This window comes from Pinus tabuliformis, chromosome 5_2, assembly GCF_031772625.1.
Source record: "Pinus tabuliformis cultivar Carrire ecotype Pingquan chromosome 5_2, CPIR1, whole genome shotgun sequence".
NCBI classification, from domain to species: domain Eukaryota; kingdom Viridiplantae; phylum Streptophyta; class Pinopsida; order Pinales; family Pinaceae; genus Pinus; species Pinus tabuliformis.
This window is the reverse complement of record NC_142306.1, coordinates 165,769,423-165,789,026: the sequence shown is the minus strand read 5'-3', so window position 1 is coordinate 165,789,026 and position 19,604 is coordinate 165,769,423. Positions and strand designations below refer to the sequence as shown.

Sequence of the window (19,604 nt, the reverse complement as noted above, 5' to 3'; positions counted from 1 at the left end):
CCCCTCCATCGTGGGCCCTCACTTAACCATCAACTTTTCCCCTCCACGCAATTCAAACTAGGGCGTGCGTATTTCCCTAATGTGGGTGGCCCCCACATGGAACTTAACCACAACAAAATAAATTCTCCTAATAAAATCGAATGGGCCCCACTATCTCCAAAATTGGCCCCAAAATGCAATAATTAATCTTGTTCCAAATTAATTTAGGAACGGACATGACAAGTTGTGAGGCAGTATGGCTAAAGAAGCTCTTTGGAGAGTTGTTTGAGAAAGTATTGGATACTACAGTAATTTACTGTGACAATAAGAGTGGGATTCAACTTGTTGAAAATCATGTGTTCCATGACCGGTTCAAACACATTGAGATCAAATATCACTATATTCGGGATATGGTGCAAAGAGGAGCAATAAGACTTCATCATATAGCGACTAATGACCAAACCGCCAACATTCTTACCAAGCCTTTGCCGAAAGGAAAGTTCTTGGTTTTTAGAGAGTAGCTTGGGCTGACAGATGTAACCCTTCCTAGAGAGCGTGGTCATGGATGATAAGCCTTGGATGTGTGAGATCCTTGTCATGTGTTGACAAATGGATCCCCCCAAGTTGTGATGAGCCTTGAATGTGTGAGATCCTTGTCATGTGTTGACAAGTGGATCCCCCCAAGCAATGATGAGCCTTGGATGTGCGATATCGTTGTCATGTGTTGACAAGTGGATCCCCCCAAGCAGTGAGGGGCCTTGGATGAGTGAAATCCTTGTCATGTTTGACAAGTGGATCCCCCCAAGCAATGATGAGCCTTAGATGTGCAAGATCCTTGTCATGTGTTGACAAGTGGATCCCCCCAAGTTGTGATGAGCCTTGGATGAGTGAGATGCTTGTCATGTGTTGACAATTGGATCCCCCCCGAGTGTGTATAGGGTGATGGATGTATCTCCCCTATGATGATTCTTCTTCATTAGATTGTAACATCTTTGTTCCAAAGTAGAGATAGCAGAGATCCTAGCATCATAAAGAAATTTCTCCCTAACTAAGAGGGAGTGTTGAAAATTGGCAGCTATGGGATGAATTTCCTTGAATAAAATTTTGTTTCTGACCTTTCTAAAGTGACTTTCTAAAAATAGAAAGTCATGTCTATCTTTGCAACCATGACTTCACAAAAATAGTAAATCACCTTCCATCAATTCGTAATCATATATATATGATGGAAAATCACTTAACTTGTCCTTAATCCATCTCAATTGTTTAATTTTTAACTTAATCATCAATATTATGATTATTATTACTAGTACCCTCTTTATGATATTATTATTTTATTGTTAAAAAGAAATTCAAGTCTCTTAATCATGAAACTCAATCATGTCATATGTAACTCCCCTCAATTAATGCCTATGTTACTCTCTCTCTCTCTTAATGGAATCATTCCTCTCTCCTTAATGCTCTTACGCACCTCTTACACTCTCTTACACACTTTAAAGACTCATCATAAAAAGATTTCTCTTACACCTCTTTAATGCATAAGTTACACTTCTCTCCTAAATGCATAAGTTACACTCCTCTCCTTTATGGCATAAGTTACACTCCTATTTTGGTATATGTAACTCCTCACTCCTTGTATCGATCCCGACCAGGTAGAGAGTGGATTCAACGGGGGGGCGCTCCCCCATAGCCCTGATTTTGATGACTTAGATGCCCCTAGGTCAGGCTACTCAATCCACAGGTTAGTTGTGCAGTCATCTCAGGACTCACATAAACTAGAAAGCAAAAAAAGTTGAATTTTTCAAAATAAAAATTTATATAATATATTTGGAAGTAAATGAATGAATAATTTATGTGTTAGTTGATCAGGTGACATGATCATTATTAGTTGTAAATATCTGTTTCACATAAGTTCATTATCTTTATAAATGAAATAAGCAAACTTCAAAGTTTGTTGCAACTGTTTACCTATGATTCATCGAATAAATTCCTGTTACTTGAATAGCCATGCCAATAACACATGGACCTTTTCTTGCATCTCAACATACCTTTAACAACTAGAAGCCACAGTTCTTAAGCAACAGAATTCACCTAAAGCATACATGTTTTTGTATCTCACCTACACACTAATGTTTGTTTTTTCAAATTGAAAATTTGAAACTTCAAAGTATAAATGATAACATCAAAAAGAAAGCAGACCATGAAACTATCCATGACAAGTTATTCAATTGTTACCACTGGGATTCCATACCTGTGGAAGAGGCAGAACAGCAAGAAAGTCTACTATGAAGTATGTTGACAAGTAGCGCTTTGCTATTTGTGCAGGATCGATGACAAGCTCCCCTCTCCCAAAGACTCTAGATGATGGAGCAATGAAGGCAGTACGAAACTGAAGGCCCATGTGTATTAAGTAGAAGATATCAGTGATTGTCCGAAGCACAGTAGCAGTGATTGCTAAGTTGTGATCTATATCAAGGCATTCTGCTTTCTTATCAATGACCGGAAGATAAAAGAATAAGGGGTCCACTGATATTGCTGCAATGCATGTTAGAACAAAGATTTTATTCCATCTCTGGAAGAACTTATCTTGAGGGTTAAATATTACTTTTTCAGAGGAATTGAGGTCCTCAGAAAAAACTTCCCTTGAAACTCCAAAACGCAATGACCGACCAATATTCTTCAATCCTTCCGAGCTCCTTTCCAACCCTCTCCTTACAGAAGAAGATATAGAACTTGGTGTTCGTTCAAAACTTTCCAAACTGAAACTATATTTACCCAGTCCCTTCCTATCTGATTCCAGAGATTTCTGAGATCCTAAATCACTTTCAAACCTATCAAATTAAAATCCAATTCATTATCAAATATATTTGACAGAAATTCCATGTGTTAATATTACTGAAAAAGATAAAGGAAAAAATAAAATTCATCAAAACAGACTAAGTAGCCGCTGCTAGCTACAACCAGATAAAATATAGTTAGAATAAGTTAGAGAAATAACGTATCATATTTCTAGTTTTAATCTTGGGAAGAAAAAAGTGATATAAGACTGTTCTACCAACATCTGAACATAAAGAGCTAAGCCCTATGATCAAAAGAAATTCAAAAGCATGAAGAATTTGCTATTCAACATTAAGAAGCAGCTTAGCAAAATTAAAGAAATTTGCAGTGATATGTTTGTATAGGAAAGTCCAGAAATATTTTAGAATAGAAAAGAAGTTCATCTCATGCTCTCAATTCCCTATTTCATTTGCAAATTTATACAGATTTTTCATTTTTGCTTCATTACTCTCATTCTTATAAATTCTCCATATTCTGGACTACCCCATGCAGAGACTTTAAGCTCATTGCCACTTAATTCGGCTCCTTACTCATTCTGCCACATTGTACTTCAATGCACAATTGAAAAGATCAGAACATGACATAGGTAAGAAATGAAGCAAGACAAGGATAACCATACAGAAATCCTAAGTGCCAACCCACAGACAATTCTCAAAAAATGACATTTTATTTCCTCAACCCTGGTTATAGATGTACAATTGAAAGAATGAACACTCGCCCCTATTAGACAAATAACACTTGATATAACCTTAAAAGAATCTCCAAGGAAGTTACAAATTACAAGAGCGACCTAGATGTAGGAGTTAGAAATTCACTAGATGTCAAATATTAATTGACAAATTCACCACAAGACAACAATAGAGATTTACAATAAAAGCATGAAGAGCATTCGAGATGCTCAATCTTTCTGTTGAAGAATGTAACTAGTGTCGGTCTTCACAATTGTATTTGAATCATGATGTAATGTATTTGTCAAAAGAAAGAAAAATGAATTTTATTATTAAAGAAATTGACTTATTAAAGCATGGGTTTCATGCTTGGGTCAATTGTTTATAGGTCAAAGCCTCCATTGTAGGCTTCTAGGGTTTATATCAAGTGTCCTTGTCCATGTCATATTGTAAAAGACCCTTCTTGGTCTCTATTTGTCAAAGAAGAAATTTATTTTATTGTAAAATAGGTCAATTAGGCCTCCTCCACCAAGTCGGCCTCAACTGAGGGGCAGAAACACCTATATAAAGGCAGCAACTCGACCTCATTTGTCACTCTCACTCATCAAGTTCGATCTGCAACTTTTGGGGCCAGAAAAAGTGTGAATTTCAAGGAAAGAAGAGGAAAGGGCTAGCGAAGAAGAAGGAGGTCTCTCTCAAGCATAAGAAATCGAAATTCTCTCTCTCTCTCTCTCTCTCTCTCTCTCTCTCTCACACACACACACACGTGTGAAGCTGGTGGAGGGGCCGAAATTTTGTTGCTGGGGGTCGAAATTTTGTAGCTAGGAAGTCAAATTTTTGGATTGTTGTTGGGCTGAAGCTGTTGGATAAGAAGAGACTACTAAATCATCTTGGAAGGCTGACTTGGTGGAGGAGGAAAGTTTGTTGGTCTAAGGTCTTGGTCTATCTCATTTTGAATCTACTGAAGGAAGGGTTTCTGACTGGGAGTAATATTCCTACTTATGAAATACAGTGATAAATAAAGCAAAAACTGGCATGAACACACAAAATTCAGAAATATAAGTAGACACCCAGAAAATCTCCAAAAACACCATCCAGCTGAGCCATTTTATTATTATATATGGAGCAATAGTACAATGGGGTATGAAAGGAGTGCACATGGGCTTGCCACAATGGCAAGCTAGACAAGCCCCAAGTCGGAAAATACAATGCCCAGATGTGGAAATGAACTGCCCTAAATATGCCCTGTGCTGCCCTTGAGAAACTGCTTTGTCTGCTGGAAAGAAACTGTTGAAAGACCCTCCTTTGGTGCTCAAAAAAAATTTGCAAAATTAGCCCCAAGCTTCTGTAAACTGTTGATTTGTGGTAATATCGGATGTGCTCTAGCCATGAAATTTGGTGGAGAGGCTAAAGCACATGAGATCTCCAAGACCCATAAATGGCTTGGGCAAATTCTACCCAGTTTAGGAGATATTAAAATCAGTGTTGAAAATATCGGTATCAGCAAAATATTGGCGAGGGTCCAGAACACATCTTATCGGCAATATTAGCGAAAATATCGGCAAAATATCGGCAAGCATAAAAAAAGCATAATATATTCTTTTCTTTTTTTTAATTTTTAAACATATAAAGCAATAACAACATGAACTAAACACATTGGCACATAAATATGAAGAAAGCACTGATATATATGATGTCAAATAGAAATGATGCATCAAACTTCAAAGGCGATACCAAATCCTATTGATCCCTGATAATTGTCCAATCAAGGACTCAAACAAAATAACATCACATATCCTGTTGATCCTTGATAATTGTCCAAGCAAGGACTCAAACAAAATAACATCACATATCCTGCTGATCCCTGATAATTGTCCAAGCAAGGACTCAAACAAAATAACATCACATATATAAAACTTTAAAAGTATTTCATCATCATGAGTTATAAACTTATATGTAGCAAAACAAATAAAACTAGCAACTATCTATCTGAGACCAGTGGCCTCTCCCTAGCAGCTTTCTTTCTGTCTTGTTCAGCAATTGCTTCAAGAGATTTTTGTATAACCTCCGCACTAGAAACCATACAAGGCATTACATCTGCATCATGTGCAGGGAGTCTAGCCAGATGGTATTTCAATCGCATAACCCCTCCTGACATCTTGGTCCCACACAATTTGCATGATATATATGCCCGATTTGCCCCACCAACAGCCTTCCCATACTCCCAAAATGGGTCCAAGGCTTTTGGCATATTTGACATTTGTAGTGAACTAATTCAAACATAGGGCACAAAAAAACAAAAGAATTGGCATTAAACCCCCCAACACAAAAAATAATAAGTAATAACCACCTCATTTAAAAAAAATTACTACATTATTTGCATTTTGCAATGTGAATGAAAAATGGCAATAAGAGGGTGCATAAGAAAGTTGAAAAAAAAATGATGCTTGCTGTCCAAATACGGACAAAACCCTTGCATTGGTTCATGGGCATGAAAATCATAGAAAATGGAAAAAAAACAAAGAAACAAAATGTTGGTAAGCAAAGAGGCAAGCAAGCCTAACCCTAAATCTATGAAAAAATCATTAACATAGGGGTTTTTAAGAACATACCTGTTAATGGAAGAAATGAAGTTTGTCTCACTGTTCTTCAATCTTTGATCCACAAAAAAATCTTAGTTGGTGGTGATAATCGTTGTTTGATCCTCAATCCCTCCTTGACAACCACCACAAAACTCTTCCCCTTCCTTCTCCAACACTCAAAAACAGAAATGAAGAAAAAAAACGATTTTCCCTTTTTCTAGCCACGACATAACATGCCTGGCAATATTTTCTATCGTCTCGCGATATTTTGCCGAGATATCGGTGATATCTCGAAATATCGCGATATTTTCGGGAGCCAAAATATCGCGATATTTTCTCGGCGATATTTCAGCTCGCCGAAAATATCGCGATATTTTTGATTATCGGCGATATCTCACTGATATTATCATCACTGATTAAAATAATTAATATTTTTTAATGGAGTTCCTAAGTCTAAACTTAGGAAAAATATAATATTAATGGATATTAATATAAAATTGAGTTAGAAAGTTCTAAATGACATGGATCAAGCCAAATCTAATCTTAGTCGCTGATTAGAGATGTAATCTCGGCCGTTGAAAGACCAATAGGAAAAGTATAAGAGGAGGCTTGAGGGTCAGTTGGAGAATACACCAGAGTGATCAGTCATTCGATTTTCTAAAGCGGGGCTTGCTAAGAGAAATTGAATCAGTGATCAGTTTGCAGCGAGGGGCAGTGAGTACGAGACAGAGAGGCAGAGATAGTGCTGGAAGACCAGCGCAGAGGCAGAGAGGCAAACGCAGAAGCAAGAGGGAGACACGCAGAGGCTAGCAAAGACAGTGCAGAGGCCAGGAGGGCCTGCGTCATCCACGCAGAGGCTGCTGGAGTGACGCAAAGAGCCAGAGAGGTTGTGCAGAGCCTCAGAGAGCTTACGCAGGGGGCTTTCAGGCTGACACAGAGGCCAGGAGGGCTGACACAGTGCTTCAGTTGTGCTAGAGAGGGTTTCGTGGGGAAAATTTTCTGAATATCTGCTTCCGAATAGAGAGGTATTACTGCTAGATTATTTTCTCTATCAGGTGAGCTAGTGTAATATCCCATTTCCGGGATATCCCTCAAACCCAAGCAAACTCCAACCAAACATGTCCAAATGATATAGTGACCAGGAAACTCAAAGTGATAAAAATAACAGTGGTACAACATATAATAATGTGAACATGAAATATAAGCAGATACTCAAGAAATGCAGAGAGAAATGCTAAGCCATTTTATTATACTGAGTAATGGAAAGAGTACAAGAGGTGATCAGACAGGTAGCACCTCGACTTGCACAAGGCAAGTGAAGAAATACACTCAGAATAGCAAAGGAATGGCCTCTCTCTAAACTGCGTCCAAGCTGCTGGAGAACTGTCGTGCTACTACTACTGTTGGAAATCAAATGAGGATTTGGGGCTGTTCCCCTCCTCGGAAAATGCTGAAACTCTGGAATCAGACTCTACTCAAGAAACCCAGAAAAGCCCAGAAATCTTTTCTGAAATAGCCGACCCCCGAAAATCACCCCCTTGGGGATCTACGTTGTCCCTCAAGGCTCTGCACTGCCACTAAATAGAATCCTCCAAAACTCCGCCTGAAACTCTGCCAAAATCCTCCAATATGCAAGGGTTGATCCCCTGCCCAATCTCCCAACTCAAATCCTCCGCAAAACCCTCAATTCGGAACTCCCACCAAAAGAACTGCGTCCCTCTCTCAAGACTGCGCAGTTATCCAAAATGCTCAGTTCCTCCTCCCTCCAAAGATCAATCCTCCTGCAAAAGATTGTTGACAACTACCTTGCCTGAGCAAGCACTCGAAGTCCCCTGGGGCTAAGGGTGAGATCTTCGAACGAAGACACTCGATGCACTAAACAGTGCTGCAGACAGGCTAAACAGCCAGCGTGCTCTAAGTCGAAGTGACTAGCTCAAATGCAACATAATCGAATGACAAAATGAGGAGGCTCCCATCTCCTTTATAGCATTGGCCTCTCTCAATCCCAAGGTCCAACTCCTCCAACGCAGTCCCTCTCTTGCCACATGTTCCTTTCCATCTGCGCAGTGCCTCCAAGTGTCTGCGTGGGTCCCATCTCTGCGTGGTCCTTTGGCCCCTTTGGCTCCCCTTTAAGTCACAACGTTGTGCTACTAGGGAGTGACTTTATTCTAAAGGTGAGTTATGTCCCCCTTTTCCTCACCTTTTTATTTATAAATAACTATAGAAGGCAAAATTGAGCAAAATCGAATATTCCAATTAGCCATGGCTAATTAGGAATATTACAGTGTCCCCCGGCAAAATGTTGCTTGTCCTCAAGCAACTGAAGTGATGGATGGTGCAAAATTTTCTCACTCTCCCAAGTGGCATCCTCATCCAGTAAATTCTTCCACCTCACCAAGAATTCCCGGACCATCCTGCTCCGTAGCTGCCTCTCCCTGGTATCAATAATAGCTTATGGCTGCAACACCAAATGCCCCTCATCATCCGTGAGCGGTAGCTCATTTGTCACTATCACATGCTGTCGCAATGCCTTCTTCAGGCATGATACATGAAAGACGTTATGAATCTTGCTGCCTTGGGGCAGCTCCAACTCATACGCAATCTGTCCAATCCTGCGTATCACCCTGTATGGCCCATGAAAGCGGGGCTTGAGCTTTTCAGCCCCCTTTTGCTTCAGTGACGACTGTTGGTATGGCTGTAATCGTAGGTAGACCAAGTCCCCTACCTCAAACTGTCTCTCCACCCGACCCCTATCAGCATACAGCTTCTGCTGGTTCTGCGTTGTAGCCATATTATCCTTGAGAGCTCGGAGAATATCCTGACTCTCTTGGATCCAAATCTTGGCTCTCGGAGCCTTGCTAGCACCAAACATCACGTCAGCAAAAGATAAAGGATGATATCCATACAAAGCATAGAATGGTGACATACTGATGGACATGTGATGTGTAGTGTTGTAGCAGTACTCCCCCAGATGCAGCCACTTCAGCCATGCTCTCTGTTGCCCACTGACATAGTTACGCAAGTAGCCCTCCAGCCACTTGTTAACTATCTCTGTCTACCTGTCCGTCTATGGATGATAACTGGTACTCGGTGTCAACTCTGTCCCCACCAACCGAAAAAGCTCCTGCCAAAACCCGCCCATGAAACAGCTGTCCCTGTCACTGATGATGGTCTTAGGAAGACCATGTAGCCTGAAGACCTCTCTGAAGAACAGCTCGGCCACCTGTGCTGCTGTGTAGTGTGCAGATATGGCGAAAAAATGTGCGTACTTTGTCAGTCGATCAACGACGACAAAGATACAATCCTTGCCCTGCACCATGGGCAACCCTGTGATGAAGTCCATCGAAATACTCTCCCATTTCCCCTCCGAAATGGGAAGAGGCTGCAATAATCCTGCGGGATGGCTCATCTCCCCCTTGTTCCTCTGGCAAACGTCGCACTCCCGGACATGCTAGAGTACGTCCTCCTTGAGGCCCTTCCATGAGAACCTCTCTCTAATGGCCCTGTAGGTTTTGGTAAACCCAATGTTACTTGGGAGCGGGAGCGGGAGCGGGGAGCGAGAGCGGGAGCGACCATTTTCAGAAGCTCCCGGTTTGGGAGCGAATCGGGGAGCGATTTTTTAAAAATATATATATTTTTTATATTTTTTAATTTTTGATACATATATGTCAACAAAAACATGTAGAATGATGAAATAGACATAAAAAACATAAAAAAAAACATAAATTGATCATTGAACCATATCACATCAATCATCTAGAAATTATAATCGTCATCAACCATGTCCACAAGTTAGTAAAATACATATTACAACTGCAACATATTGAGTCTTATAAATCATGATTCATCAAATTCAATATTAAAGTTTCAACTTCAAGCTTTCAGAATTGAAAATTCAATAACATTTATCATCATTGATCACCAAAGTAACAAGTTGTACTTGTAAGCCAAGTTTAACCATTACAAGAAGTAATATCGAAGATATTTCTAAGTCCTAACTTCTAACTGTTAACATGATATGAAATGTTAAAAATTTATAAAATGAAACATGAATAATGAGATGAAATGAAACAACTTTAGTCTTTCACAAAGCATCATATTCATAATTCACAATCATTACCAATGAGTTATAATTGCCAAGGCCCAACTTCAAACTTCAAATTTTCATTGTCACAGTGATATAATGTTTACAAAAACTATCATAATGTCATAATGATATGAAAGAGTCAAGAGTCAAGAGTCAAGGACTCAAAACTCAACAGTTATGAAAACTAAAGTCTAATAGAAACTAAAAAAGACAAGTAAACTGTAAATCTACAAGTGGCCCTTGCCACGAGAGTCTCCAGGAGTATAAGTAGGTCGTGGTGGTCTTCTAGGAGTCTCCCGCACAGACCGACGACCAGAACTAGAGCCTCCACGCGAGGGTGTCGATGGAGGTGGCGACAGCAATGGAACAAGACTCGGGCCCCGAGAACTGCTACTGGATGGTGGAGGTGGAGGTGGCATGGCTGCTGCAGCTGCTTCATTTTCATCCCATACAAGCTCCTCTTCTAGTTCTTCCATATGTACAATGCCATCCTCCAAATTGTCGTCCTCAGGGTGATTGTCCCAAATTTTATATGTGGGATCTTCATTAGCCCGATCACAGTAATGGCTCAACAACCTCAAGTTGTAGTGCACATAAACCAAGCTTTCTGCTCGGTTTTCGTTGAGCCTGTTTCTTTTCACATTATGTATATAACTGTAGGTGCTCCAACACCTCTCTGCAGAAGAAGAATTTACAACCTGTGAAAGAACTTTTTTTGCCAATTTTGGCAAAAGTCCGTGGCCGCCATATGTTTCCCACCATGTGAGAGAATCAAATTTATCTTTGTCGTCCATTGCATGGAAGTTACCATACAAACTACTGCCACTGAAGTATCTGCCTATTTCAAGGCGCACAGCTACACATTCCTCCCTGTCAGGCACCAACTTTTCTAATGCTTCCAGATATCCTCTAGTTACCTCTTGATCTAAATGGGGTTTGGTCCTAACACCACCCCCTGCTGCAGGTTTGCCCAACCAAGATTCTGAGTAGTATTTTGGCGTAAGGATATACGCCAAGCAATGTAGTGGAAGGTTAAGCCTATTCCACCGTTCACACACACAATCATGAATCAGTTTGTACAAGTTGGGATCTTTATTATGAACAATGTCTTTTATTTCCCCCAACATGGTATCCATTTGCTCATACACCTCGCCAATCACTGGTTTGTCTGTATCTGCAAACCGAATCATGTTATAAATTGGCTTGGTGAAATCCAATACCTGTCTCACAGTTGTCCAAAACTGCCCATCAAGAGCGGCCTCCTCCACCGTTTCAAAACCTGCCATGTCAGCTACATTTGTAGCCCTTTCCTTTAACACCTGCCAATGTGGACTTGATACCATGCTAGCTAATGCCTCTCTTACCTTCAAAAGGCGCCTGAAGGTGAGGTAATAGCTACCAAATCTAGTCCTCGCAATCTTCAGCAACTCCAATCTCGAGTGACTGCGGAAAATGCCATGGGTATTGCTATGATTTGTAATAAATTTTATCATTTTTTTTCCTTTCTTGTACAAATCACCAATCCATTGGTATTGTTCATTTTTGTTTTTGACAATATCATGCAACAGAAGGTTCAATGTGTGAACCAAACATCCAGACCAAAATATGTTCGGGTATTTATCCTCAATAATTGCTCCCGCTGCCTTACAATTAGGAGCATTATCAGTGATGACTTGGATGACATTGTATGGGCCAATACGCTCAATTGTTTCAAGCAATGCTTCTGCAATGTTGATAGCGGTCTTGAACTTGTCTGAGTAATCATGTGCAGCTAGAAAGATGGGACCACTTCGGGACACAGCAAGAACACTTATCAATGGCTTGCCTTTTACATTTGTCCATCCATCAGATACAATGGACACCCCATTGCCAGTCCAAGAACTTGTCATTTTATTCAAAGAATGTGATATTTTTGCTTTTTCATGATCAAGGCCAACAGTTCTTGCCTTGTCATACCCAGGGCTCTTGTATCCTTTCGGGGCATCATTTATGGCAGAAACCATTTCGTGCCAATAAGGTGAGCGTAAAACATTGAATGGTATCCCACATGCATAGAGGAACCTGTAAACTTTTGAATCCACATCATTCCTACACCCCTCATCAAGGAAATCTGATATGGTTCTACGCCTTAAAGATGATGACCCTGTGCCTCCATGTCCATATCCACTGCCTTGGGAGGATGCTGAAGGAGTTCTTTGTGATGGTGAGATTGGTTCAAAGAAACCCCTTGATCTTTTTGTTCTGTATTGGGCGTCCTCCTCTTCCTTTATGTATTTGGCTCTATCTGCTGTTGACACCGCTGCACAAGTTTTGATTCCTATTTGTTTGTCTCTATCCCATGGCCTTTTCCCGCAGAGGTGTCTTCTAGCACGGGTGTATGAGCCTGTGTAATCAGTGTTGCAATGGGGGCAATGAAATTTAGTGGTTCCACCCCCTCTCCCTGTTTCAGCCCTGTGAACATATTTCCACAATGGAGTTTGGTCTTGTTTAGTTTTTTGACCCTCATGTTCACCCTCCTCCACCTCCTCCTCACTGGGGTTTTCACCCATTTGACTTCCTCCGGCTTCTTCATCCACCTCTTCAGTTTCAGGCCCCCTCTGTTTCCTACTCTCCACCACCATAATAACCATAAAAGGGACCAGGAAGAGGAAAATGCCAATAAATATCCCCAGGGCCATGGTGTTTGATGTTTGTAGGGTTTGAGTCTTGAATCTGCAAATTAATTTAGTTTATTGGGATTAATTCATTTAATTTATTAATTTAATTTAAATACATGATCTTTAAACTCAAACAGGGAAATTAAACTAACCAAATTAACTACCTAACCAGCTAAACTAACTAAATGATTAAGTTACTTACCTCTGCAGGCTTGCTCCTCGCTCCTTGGCACTTGCTCCTCGCTCATCAGCTCTGGCTCCTTGCTCCTCAGCTCTTGCTCCTTGCTCCTTTGCTCTTGCTCAGCTCTCAATCTCTTGCTCAATGAAGTTGAAATGAAATTTTTTTGGCCCATTGGGCTTATAAAATAAAAAAAAAATTCTAAAATTTTTATAAATTTCGGGTCCGGCGGATTTTTTTTCCGCCGAACCGCTCCCGGCCCGTTTAAAATCGCTCCCGGAGCGTTTTTTAATGCCCGGGAGCGATCAAGGAGCGATCGCTCCCCGATCGCTCCCGGAGCGTTTTTTAATGCCCGAGAGCGATCAGGGAGCGATCGCTCCCCGATTGCTCCCGGGCATTAAAAAACGCTCCGGGAGTGCGGGAGCGATCGCTCCCTGAATCGCTCCCTCACAGACCAGGGAGCGCAAATTTTTTTACGGGAGCGCGCTCGCGAAAATCGCTCCCGGAGCGCGCTTCGGGAGCGGGTTCGAGGGGGGGGGGGGCGCTCCCCCGCAACACTGGGTAAACCCCTGATGGCCTACCAATGGTGAATCATGTGATGCCTGAAGTATCTTCTTCTTGAGCTGAGATCTCTCAGTCAAGAAGATCCGGTCCCTGTAGTAGATGATCTCATCGACCACCCTGTACCTGTCATCCGCCACCTGCCCATCCAAAACCTCACATGCAAATCTGTCCTTGGAGTACTCTACTAAGAGTCGAGCCCTCCAGTCTGCGTCCAAGCTCATAAGAGACAACGTGGCTGGTCTACGTGAAAGGGCATCTGCTACCACGTTGTTCTTACCCTTGACATACTCAATGTCAAAGTCATATGCTTGGATCTTACTGATCCACTTCTGCTGCCTCTCCTGTAGCTGCTTCTGCTCCAAAAAGAACCTGAGGCTGTTGTGATCAGTCCTCACCCTGAACCTGTTACCCACTAGATACTGCCGGAACTTGGCCAATGCATGCATGATGGCCAGCATCTCCTTGTCGTATATAGAATACAACCTCTCGTGCGGAAGGAGCTTCCGGCTCTCAAAGGCTATAGGGTGACCTCCCTGCATCAATACTGCGCCGATCCCCTCTCCCGACGCATCACACTCCAAAACAAATGGCTGCGAAAAATCTGGCAATACAAGCACTGGGCAGCTGCTCATCACCTCCTTGAGCCTGTCAAAGGCTCGCTGCGCTATATCCGACCAACTGAATGCCCCCTTCCTCGTCAAATCTGTCAGGGGTGCAGCAAGCTGTGAGAAACTCTTGACGAACTTCCGGTAGTAAGTACAAATACCAATGAATCCCCGAAGTTTCGTCACATTCCTTGGCTCCGGCCAATCTCTGATGGCCCTAATCTTCTCCTCGTGGACTCTCACTCCGTCCACCCCTATGATGTGTCCCAAGTACAACATCTGCGTCAATCCAAACTCACAGTTGGAGAGTTTGGCATAGAACTGCTGCTCCTCCAAGATGCGCAACATTGTCTCAATGTGCTGGAGATGCTCCTCCCAAGTCCTGCTGTAAATGAGTATATCATCAAAGAATACCAACACAAACTTCCTCAAGTGACTGCGGAAGATGTGATTCATGCAAGACTGGAATGTAGCTGGGGCGTTGGTTAGCCCGAAGGGCATCACCAAAAACTCAAAGTGCCCATAGTGACACCTGAAGGCGGTCTTGGGAATGTCCTGTTCCCTCACGCGAATCTGATGGTACCCAGATCTCAAATCAATCTTTGAGAAGAACCGGGCTTCTCTCAACTCATCCATCAACTCATCGATCTTGGGTATGGGGTACCTGTTCTTCAGGGTCTTCTTGTTCAGGGCCCTGTAGTCAATGCACTTCCTCAATGTGCCATCCTTCTTCTTGACCAACACCACGGAAGAAGCAAAAGGACTCGTGCTCGGCCGAATGTGCCCAAGAGCCAGCAACTCCTGAATGGCCCGCTCAATCTCATCCCGATAGGCCTTGGGATGCCTATAGGGAGTAGTAATCACTGCCTGTATGCCCTGCTCAAGCTCAATGGTGTGCTCAAACCCCTGGTCCGGTGGCTGCCCTGGCGGAATCTCCCCAAATACTATGTCATACCGGTCAAGGATGGTCTGTATCTCTGGGTGCACTGTCTGCCCTATAGTCCCTGCCTTTGATGCACGCAGCTCCACTACCCACTCTACGTCTCCCTTCCGGAAGATTGCCTCCATCCGATGAGCCGAAACAGTCTGAAGCGGATATGTGTGATGTCCCCGTATCTTCTCATGCTTCCTTGTCTTCTCATCATCCCACTCCATCTCTAGGGTCTTCCAATCTGTCGTGACCTTCCCTAGAGTGATAAGCCACTGAACACCCAATATCATGTTGGTGTCCGAAATATCGACCACGAAAAAGTGGTCAGTCAGTGTGTAGGTGCCCATCGTCACTGATAACTCTGGAACATAATGAGCACACACCATGGTCTGATCTCCTGGGACCAAAACTGAAAAGCCATCGAAGCTCTTTGTCTGTATACCTCTCTGCTCAACCATCTGTGCATCGATGAAGTTGTGGGTTGCCCCACTGTCAACCAAAACTGATACTCGCTGGCCACGTACTATCCCCCGTACGCGCAACGTCAAATACTTGGGAACTCCTCGCAATGCTGCAAGGGCCCCTCCGGTAGGTGCAAAAGCTGCACCACCTGCTGCTGCTGGTGGAGGTGGCAAACGATCCTGCGCGGCATGACTACCTCCTGCCTCCACATCATCCTCCTCATCCTCTTCCCCGCTGCTCTCGGAGAAGACCTCAATAAAATGTGCTTTGCCAGCAGCACATCTATGTCCCGGTGCCCACGGCTCCTGACAGGTAAAGCACAACCGCTTCTTCTTCAACTCCCTCCTGGCATCATCATCAATCTGTGCTCGTCCTGGATTCCCCTTTGGAGGCGGAATCCTCACATCCTTCCCCTTAGGCTGGAAAGCCTGTCTCTGGGGGTAAGGTGTCCGGGTCCTGGGTAAGGCATCCTGTAAGTCCCGGGTCCTGCTAATAGCATCCTGGAGTGTGGCTGGTCTAGTGGACCTGACTAGACCCCAAAGTGGCTCTGCTAACCCCTCAACATACATGTAGATCCTCTGTGTCGTGGATAGATCTGGCACCATCACTAAAACCCTCAAGAAGTCTGCAATGTAGGTCTCTGGGCTCCCTGTCTGATTGATCCTCGTCAGCCCAACAAAGTGCTGTTCTGGATCCCTCCGGTCAAACCTCTCCATCAATCTCCTGGTAAACTCGGCATATGTCGTCACTGTGGAATGTCCAAGTGTAACCATCCCATGGAACCACCAATCCTGGGCCTCACCATCCAAATGTAACGTCGCCACCTTGATGGCCTCTGCCTCCGACATCTGTTTAAACTGGAAATAGATGTCTAGCTTCTCCACCCTAGACCTTGTCGAACTGTTTGATGAACCATCAAATGTAGGCAAGTGGAATCTACTAGCTATGCGGTGGGTGTCTCCATCGTGATAATGTCGGTGCCCTCTGTGATGGTCGCGAGGTCTACTATCCCGCTGGAGCTGAACAAAGTCTCTGAATGAGAGAGCGTCCCTAAACTCTTGTCCATAGGCCTGGTACTCCGCAAAATAATCGCCCATATGACCGGGCTCTGCCTCCTGCTGTGCTCCGGCCCCCGTATCTGCTCCTAGGAAAGTGGGCATGGTAGAGCGTATAGGGGCATGTGAGACCACCTGCTGAGTCATATCACGCTGAGTGGCACCATGCTCTGGCAAATGGTGAGATGCACCCGATCCCTCTCCAACCTGGAAAACTCGTGGGCTCTCACGCTGTCTAGCCTCCCCTGCCGTGAATCTCTGCCCCATCACCTCGATCTGCCTCGACAGATCCTTCACTGATTTGAGGAGAATGTCCGCAAATTTCTTCCCGTCATCATCTGCCATCAGTTCCTCCTACTCTGCGTCCACCACAGGCTCCTCCTGTCCTACGTCCACCACTGGAACACAATCTCCCTCTCTGTAGGTGTTCTCCAACTTACGCCCAATGTCTCTGTATCTCCTACCTCTGTAACAGATGTAGGGCTTTTCCCCCGGTGTCATAGATTGCTAGCTCCACAGGCTGAGCCAGATCTATGCTCTGATACCACTGTAATATCCCGTTTCTGGGATATCCCTCAAACCCAAGCAAACTCCAACCAAACACGTCCAAATGATATAGTGACCGGGAAACTCAAAGTGATAAAAATAACAATGGTACAACATATAATAATGTGAACATGAAATATAAGCAGATACTCAAAAAATGCAGAGAGAAATGCCAAGCCATTTTATTATACTGAGTAATGGAAAGAGTACAAGAGGTGATCAGACAGGTAGCACCTCAACTTGCACAAGGCAAGTGAAGAAATACACTCAGAATAGCAAAGGAATGGCCTCTCTCTAAACTGCGTCCAAGCTGCTGGAGAACTGTCGTGCTACTACTACTGTTGGAAATCAAATGAGGATTTGGGGCTGTTCCCCTCCTCGGAAAATGCTGAAACTCTGGAATCAGACTCTACTCAAAAAACCCAGAAAAGCCCAGAAAGCTTTTCTGAAATAGCCGACCCCCGAAAATCACCCCCTTGGGGATCTACGCTGTCCCTCAAGGCTCTGCGCTGCCACTGAATAGAATCCTCCAAAACTCCCCCTGAAACTCTGCCAAAATCCTCCAATATGCAAGGGCTGATCCCCTGCCCAATCTCCCAGCTCAAATCCTCCGCAAAACGCTCAATCCGGAACTCCCACCAAAAGAACTATGTCCCTCTCTCAAGACTGCGCAGTTATCCAAAATGCTCAGTTCCTCCTCCCTCCAAAGATCAATCCTCCTGCAAAAGACTGTTGATAACTACCTTGCCCGAGTAGGCACTCAAAGTCCCCTGGGGCTAAGGGTGAGATCTCCGAACGGAGACACTCGATGCACTAAATAGTGTTGCAGACAGGCTAAACAGCGAGCGTGCTCTAAGTCAAAGTGACTAGCTCAAATGCAACATAATCGAATGACAAAATGAGGAGGCTCCCCTCTCCTTTATAGCGTTGGCCTCTCTCAATCCCAAGGCCCACCTCCTCCAACGCAGTCCCTCTCTTGCCACATGTTCCTTTCCATCTGCGCAGTCCCTCCAAGTGTCTACGTGGGTCCCATCTCTGCATGGTCCTTTGGCCCCTTTGGCTCCCCTTTAAGTCACAACGTTGTGCTACTAGAGAGTGACTTTATTCTAAAGGTGAGTTATGTCCCCCTTTTCCTCACCTTTTTATTTATAAATAACTATAGAAGGCAAAATTGAGCAAAATCGAGTATTCCAATTAGCCATGGCTAATTAGGAATATTACAGCTAGTTTGGCACCCAATTGTACTCAGATAGATTGCATAAAAAAAAACCCTCAGAATTGCTACACCGGTTTTCCAAGTTGGGCTTTTTCGGGGACGAGTTGTCCAAAAATAACGGTGTCACTTGTGTGTTTGCTATTTCTTTCAGCTGTTGATTTGTAGATGGTTGAGACTGTATTGTGTTTATTTCGATATTTATATGTTTAAATAACTTGTTCGTAATTAACAAGTAGGAGAAATAAACCAGAGAATATAGATAAAATTTCTAACGAGTAATACTTAGAAATTCCAACATGGTGTTGTTGATTTGGGGTAACATCGGATGTGCTCTAGCCACGAAATTTGGTGGAGAGGTTGGGGCACATGAGATCTCCAATACCCAGAAAGGGTTTGGGCAAATTCTAAACAAATCAGGAGATATTAAAATAATTAATATTTTTAATGGAGTCCCTAAGTCTAAACTTAGGGAAAATAAAATATTAATGTGTATTAATATGAATCTATGTTAGAGTGGTCCAAAAGACATGGATCAAGCCAGATCTAATCTTAGTCGTTGATTAGGGACTTAATCTCAGTCGTTGAGATGTCAATAGGAAAAGTATAAGAGGAGGCTTGAGGGTCACTTGGAGAATACACCAGAGTGATCAGTCATTTTATTCTCTAGAGCAGGGTTTGCTAAAAGAGATAGAATCAGTGATCGGGAGAGCAGCTGAGGGACACTGAGTACAGAGAAACAGAGAAGGCAGAGATTGTGCCGGGAGAGCAGCACAGCAGCCAAGGAGAGTGACGCAGAGCCAGCAAGGGCTCACGCAGGGCCACGCAGAGGCAGCCAAGTGTTGCGCAGAGCACCAAAGAGGCCAGTGTGTCTGACACAGAGGCCCAGAAAGCTGACGCAAGCCTCCTGGGGCTGACGCAGGGCCAGCGTGAGACAGAGAGGGGCTGACGCAGTCTAGATTGGGCAGACGCTGGGGTTGTAGAGCAGTTTTGTGCTGAGGAGCTGCCAGAAGGATTTTCCGGGGTTTCAGCCAGGAGATTTCTCTCAAACTGTGAGGTATAGCTACTAAGGAAATTCTCTGTTGGGTAGGCCAGTTTCGGCACCCAGATTGTACTCTGATATTGCTTAATAAGAAAACCCTCAGATAGTTGCACCGATTTTCCCGCATTGGGTTTTTCCGGGGACATTGGTCCAAAAACAATGGTGTCATGTGGTGTGTTTATTCTTGTTTCTTTTAGTTG

General features: G+C 43.4%; 1 protein-coding gene across 1 annotated transcript in view; it reads right to left on the bottom strand.

The window, feature by feature from the left end:
* Window positions 1-19,604, bottom strand: part of LOC149158069 (cyclic nucleotide-gated ion channel 1-like) — a 418,588-nt gene that overhangs the window by 320,122 nt on the left and 78,862 nt on the right. Inside the window, exon 3 of the mRNA XM_089436102.1 lies at window positions 2,228-2,807. Within this exon, the coding sequence (XP_089292228.1) occupies window positions 2,228-2,807 (580 nt within the window). The remainder of the gene's footprint in view (window positions 1-2,227; window positions 2,808-19,604) is intronic.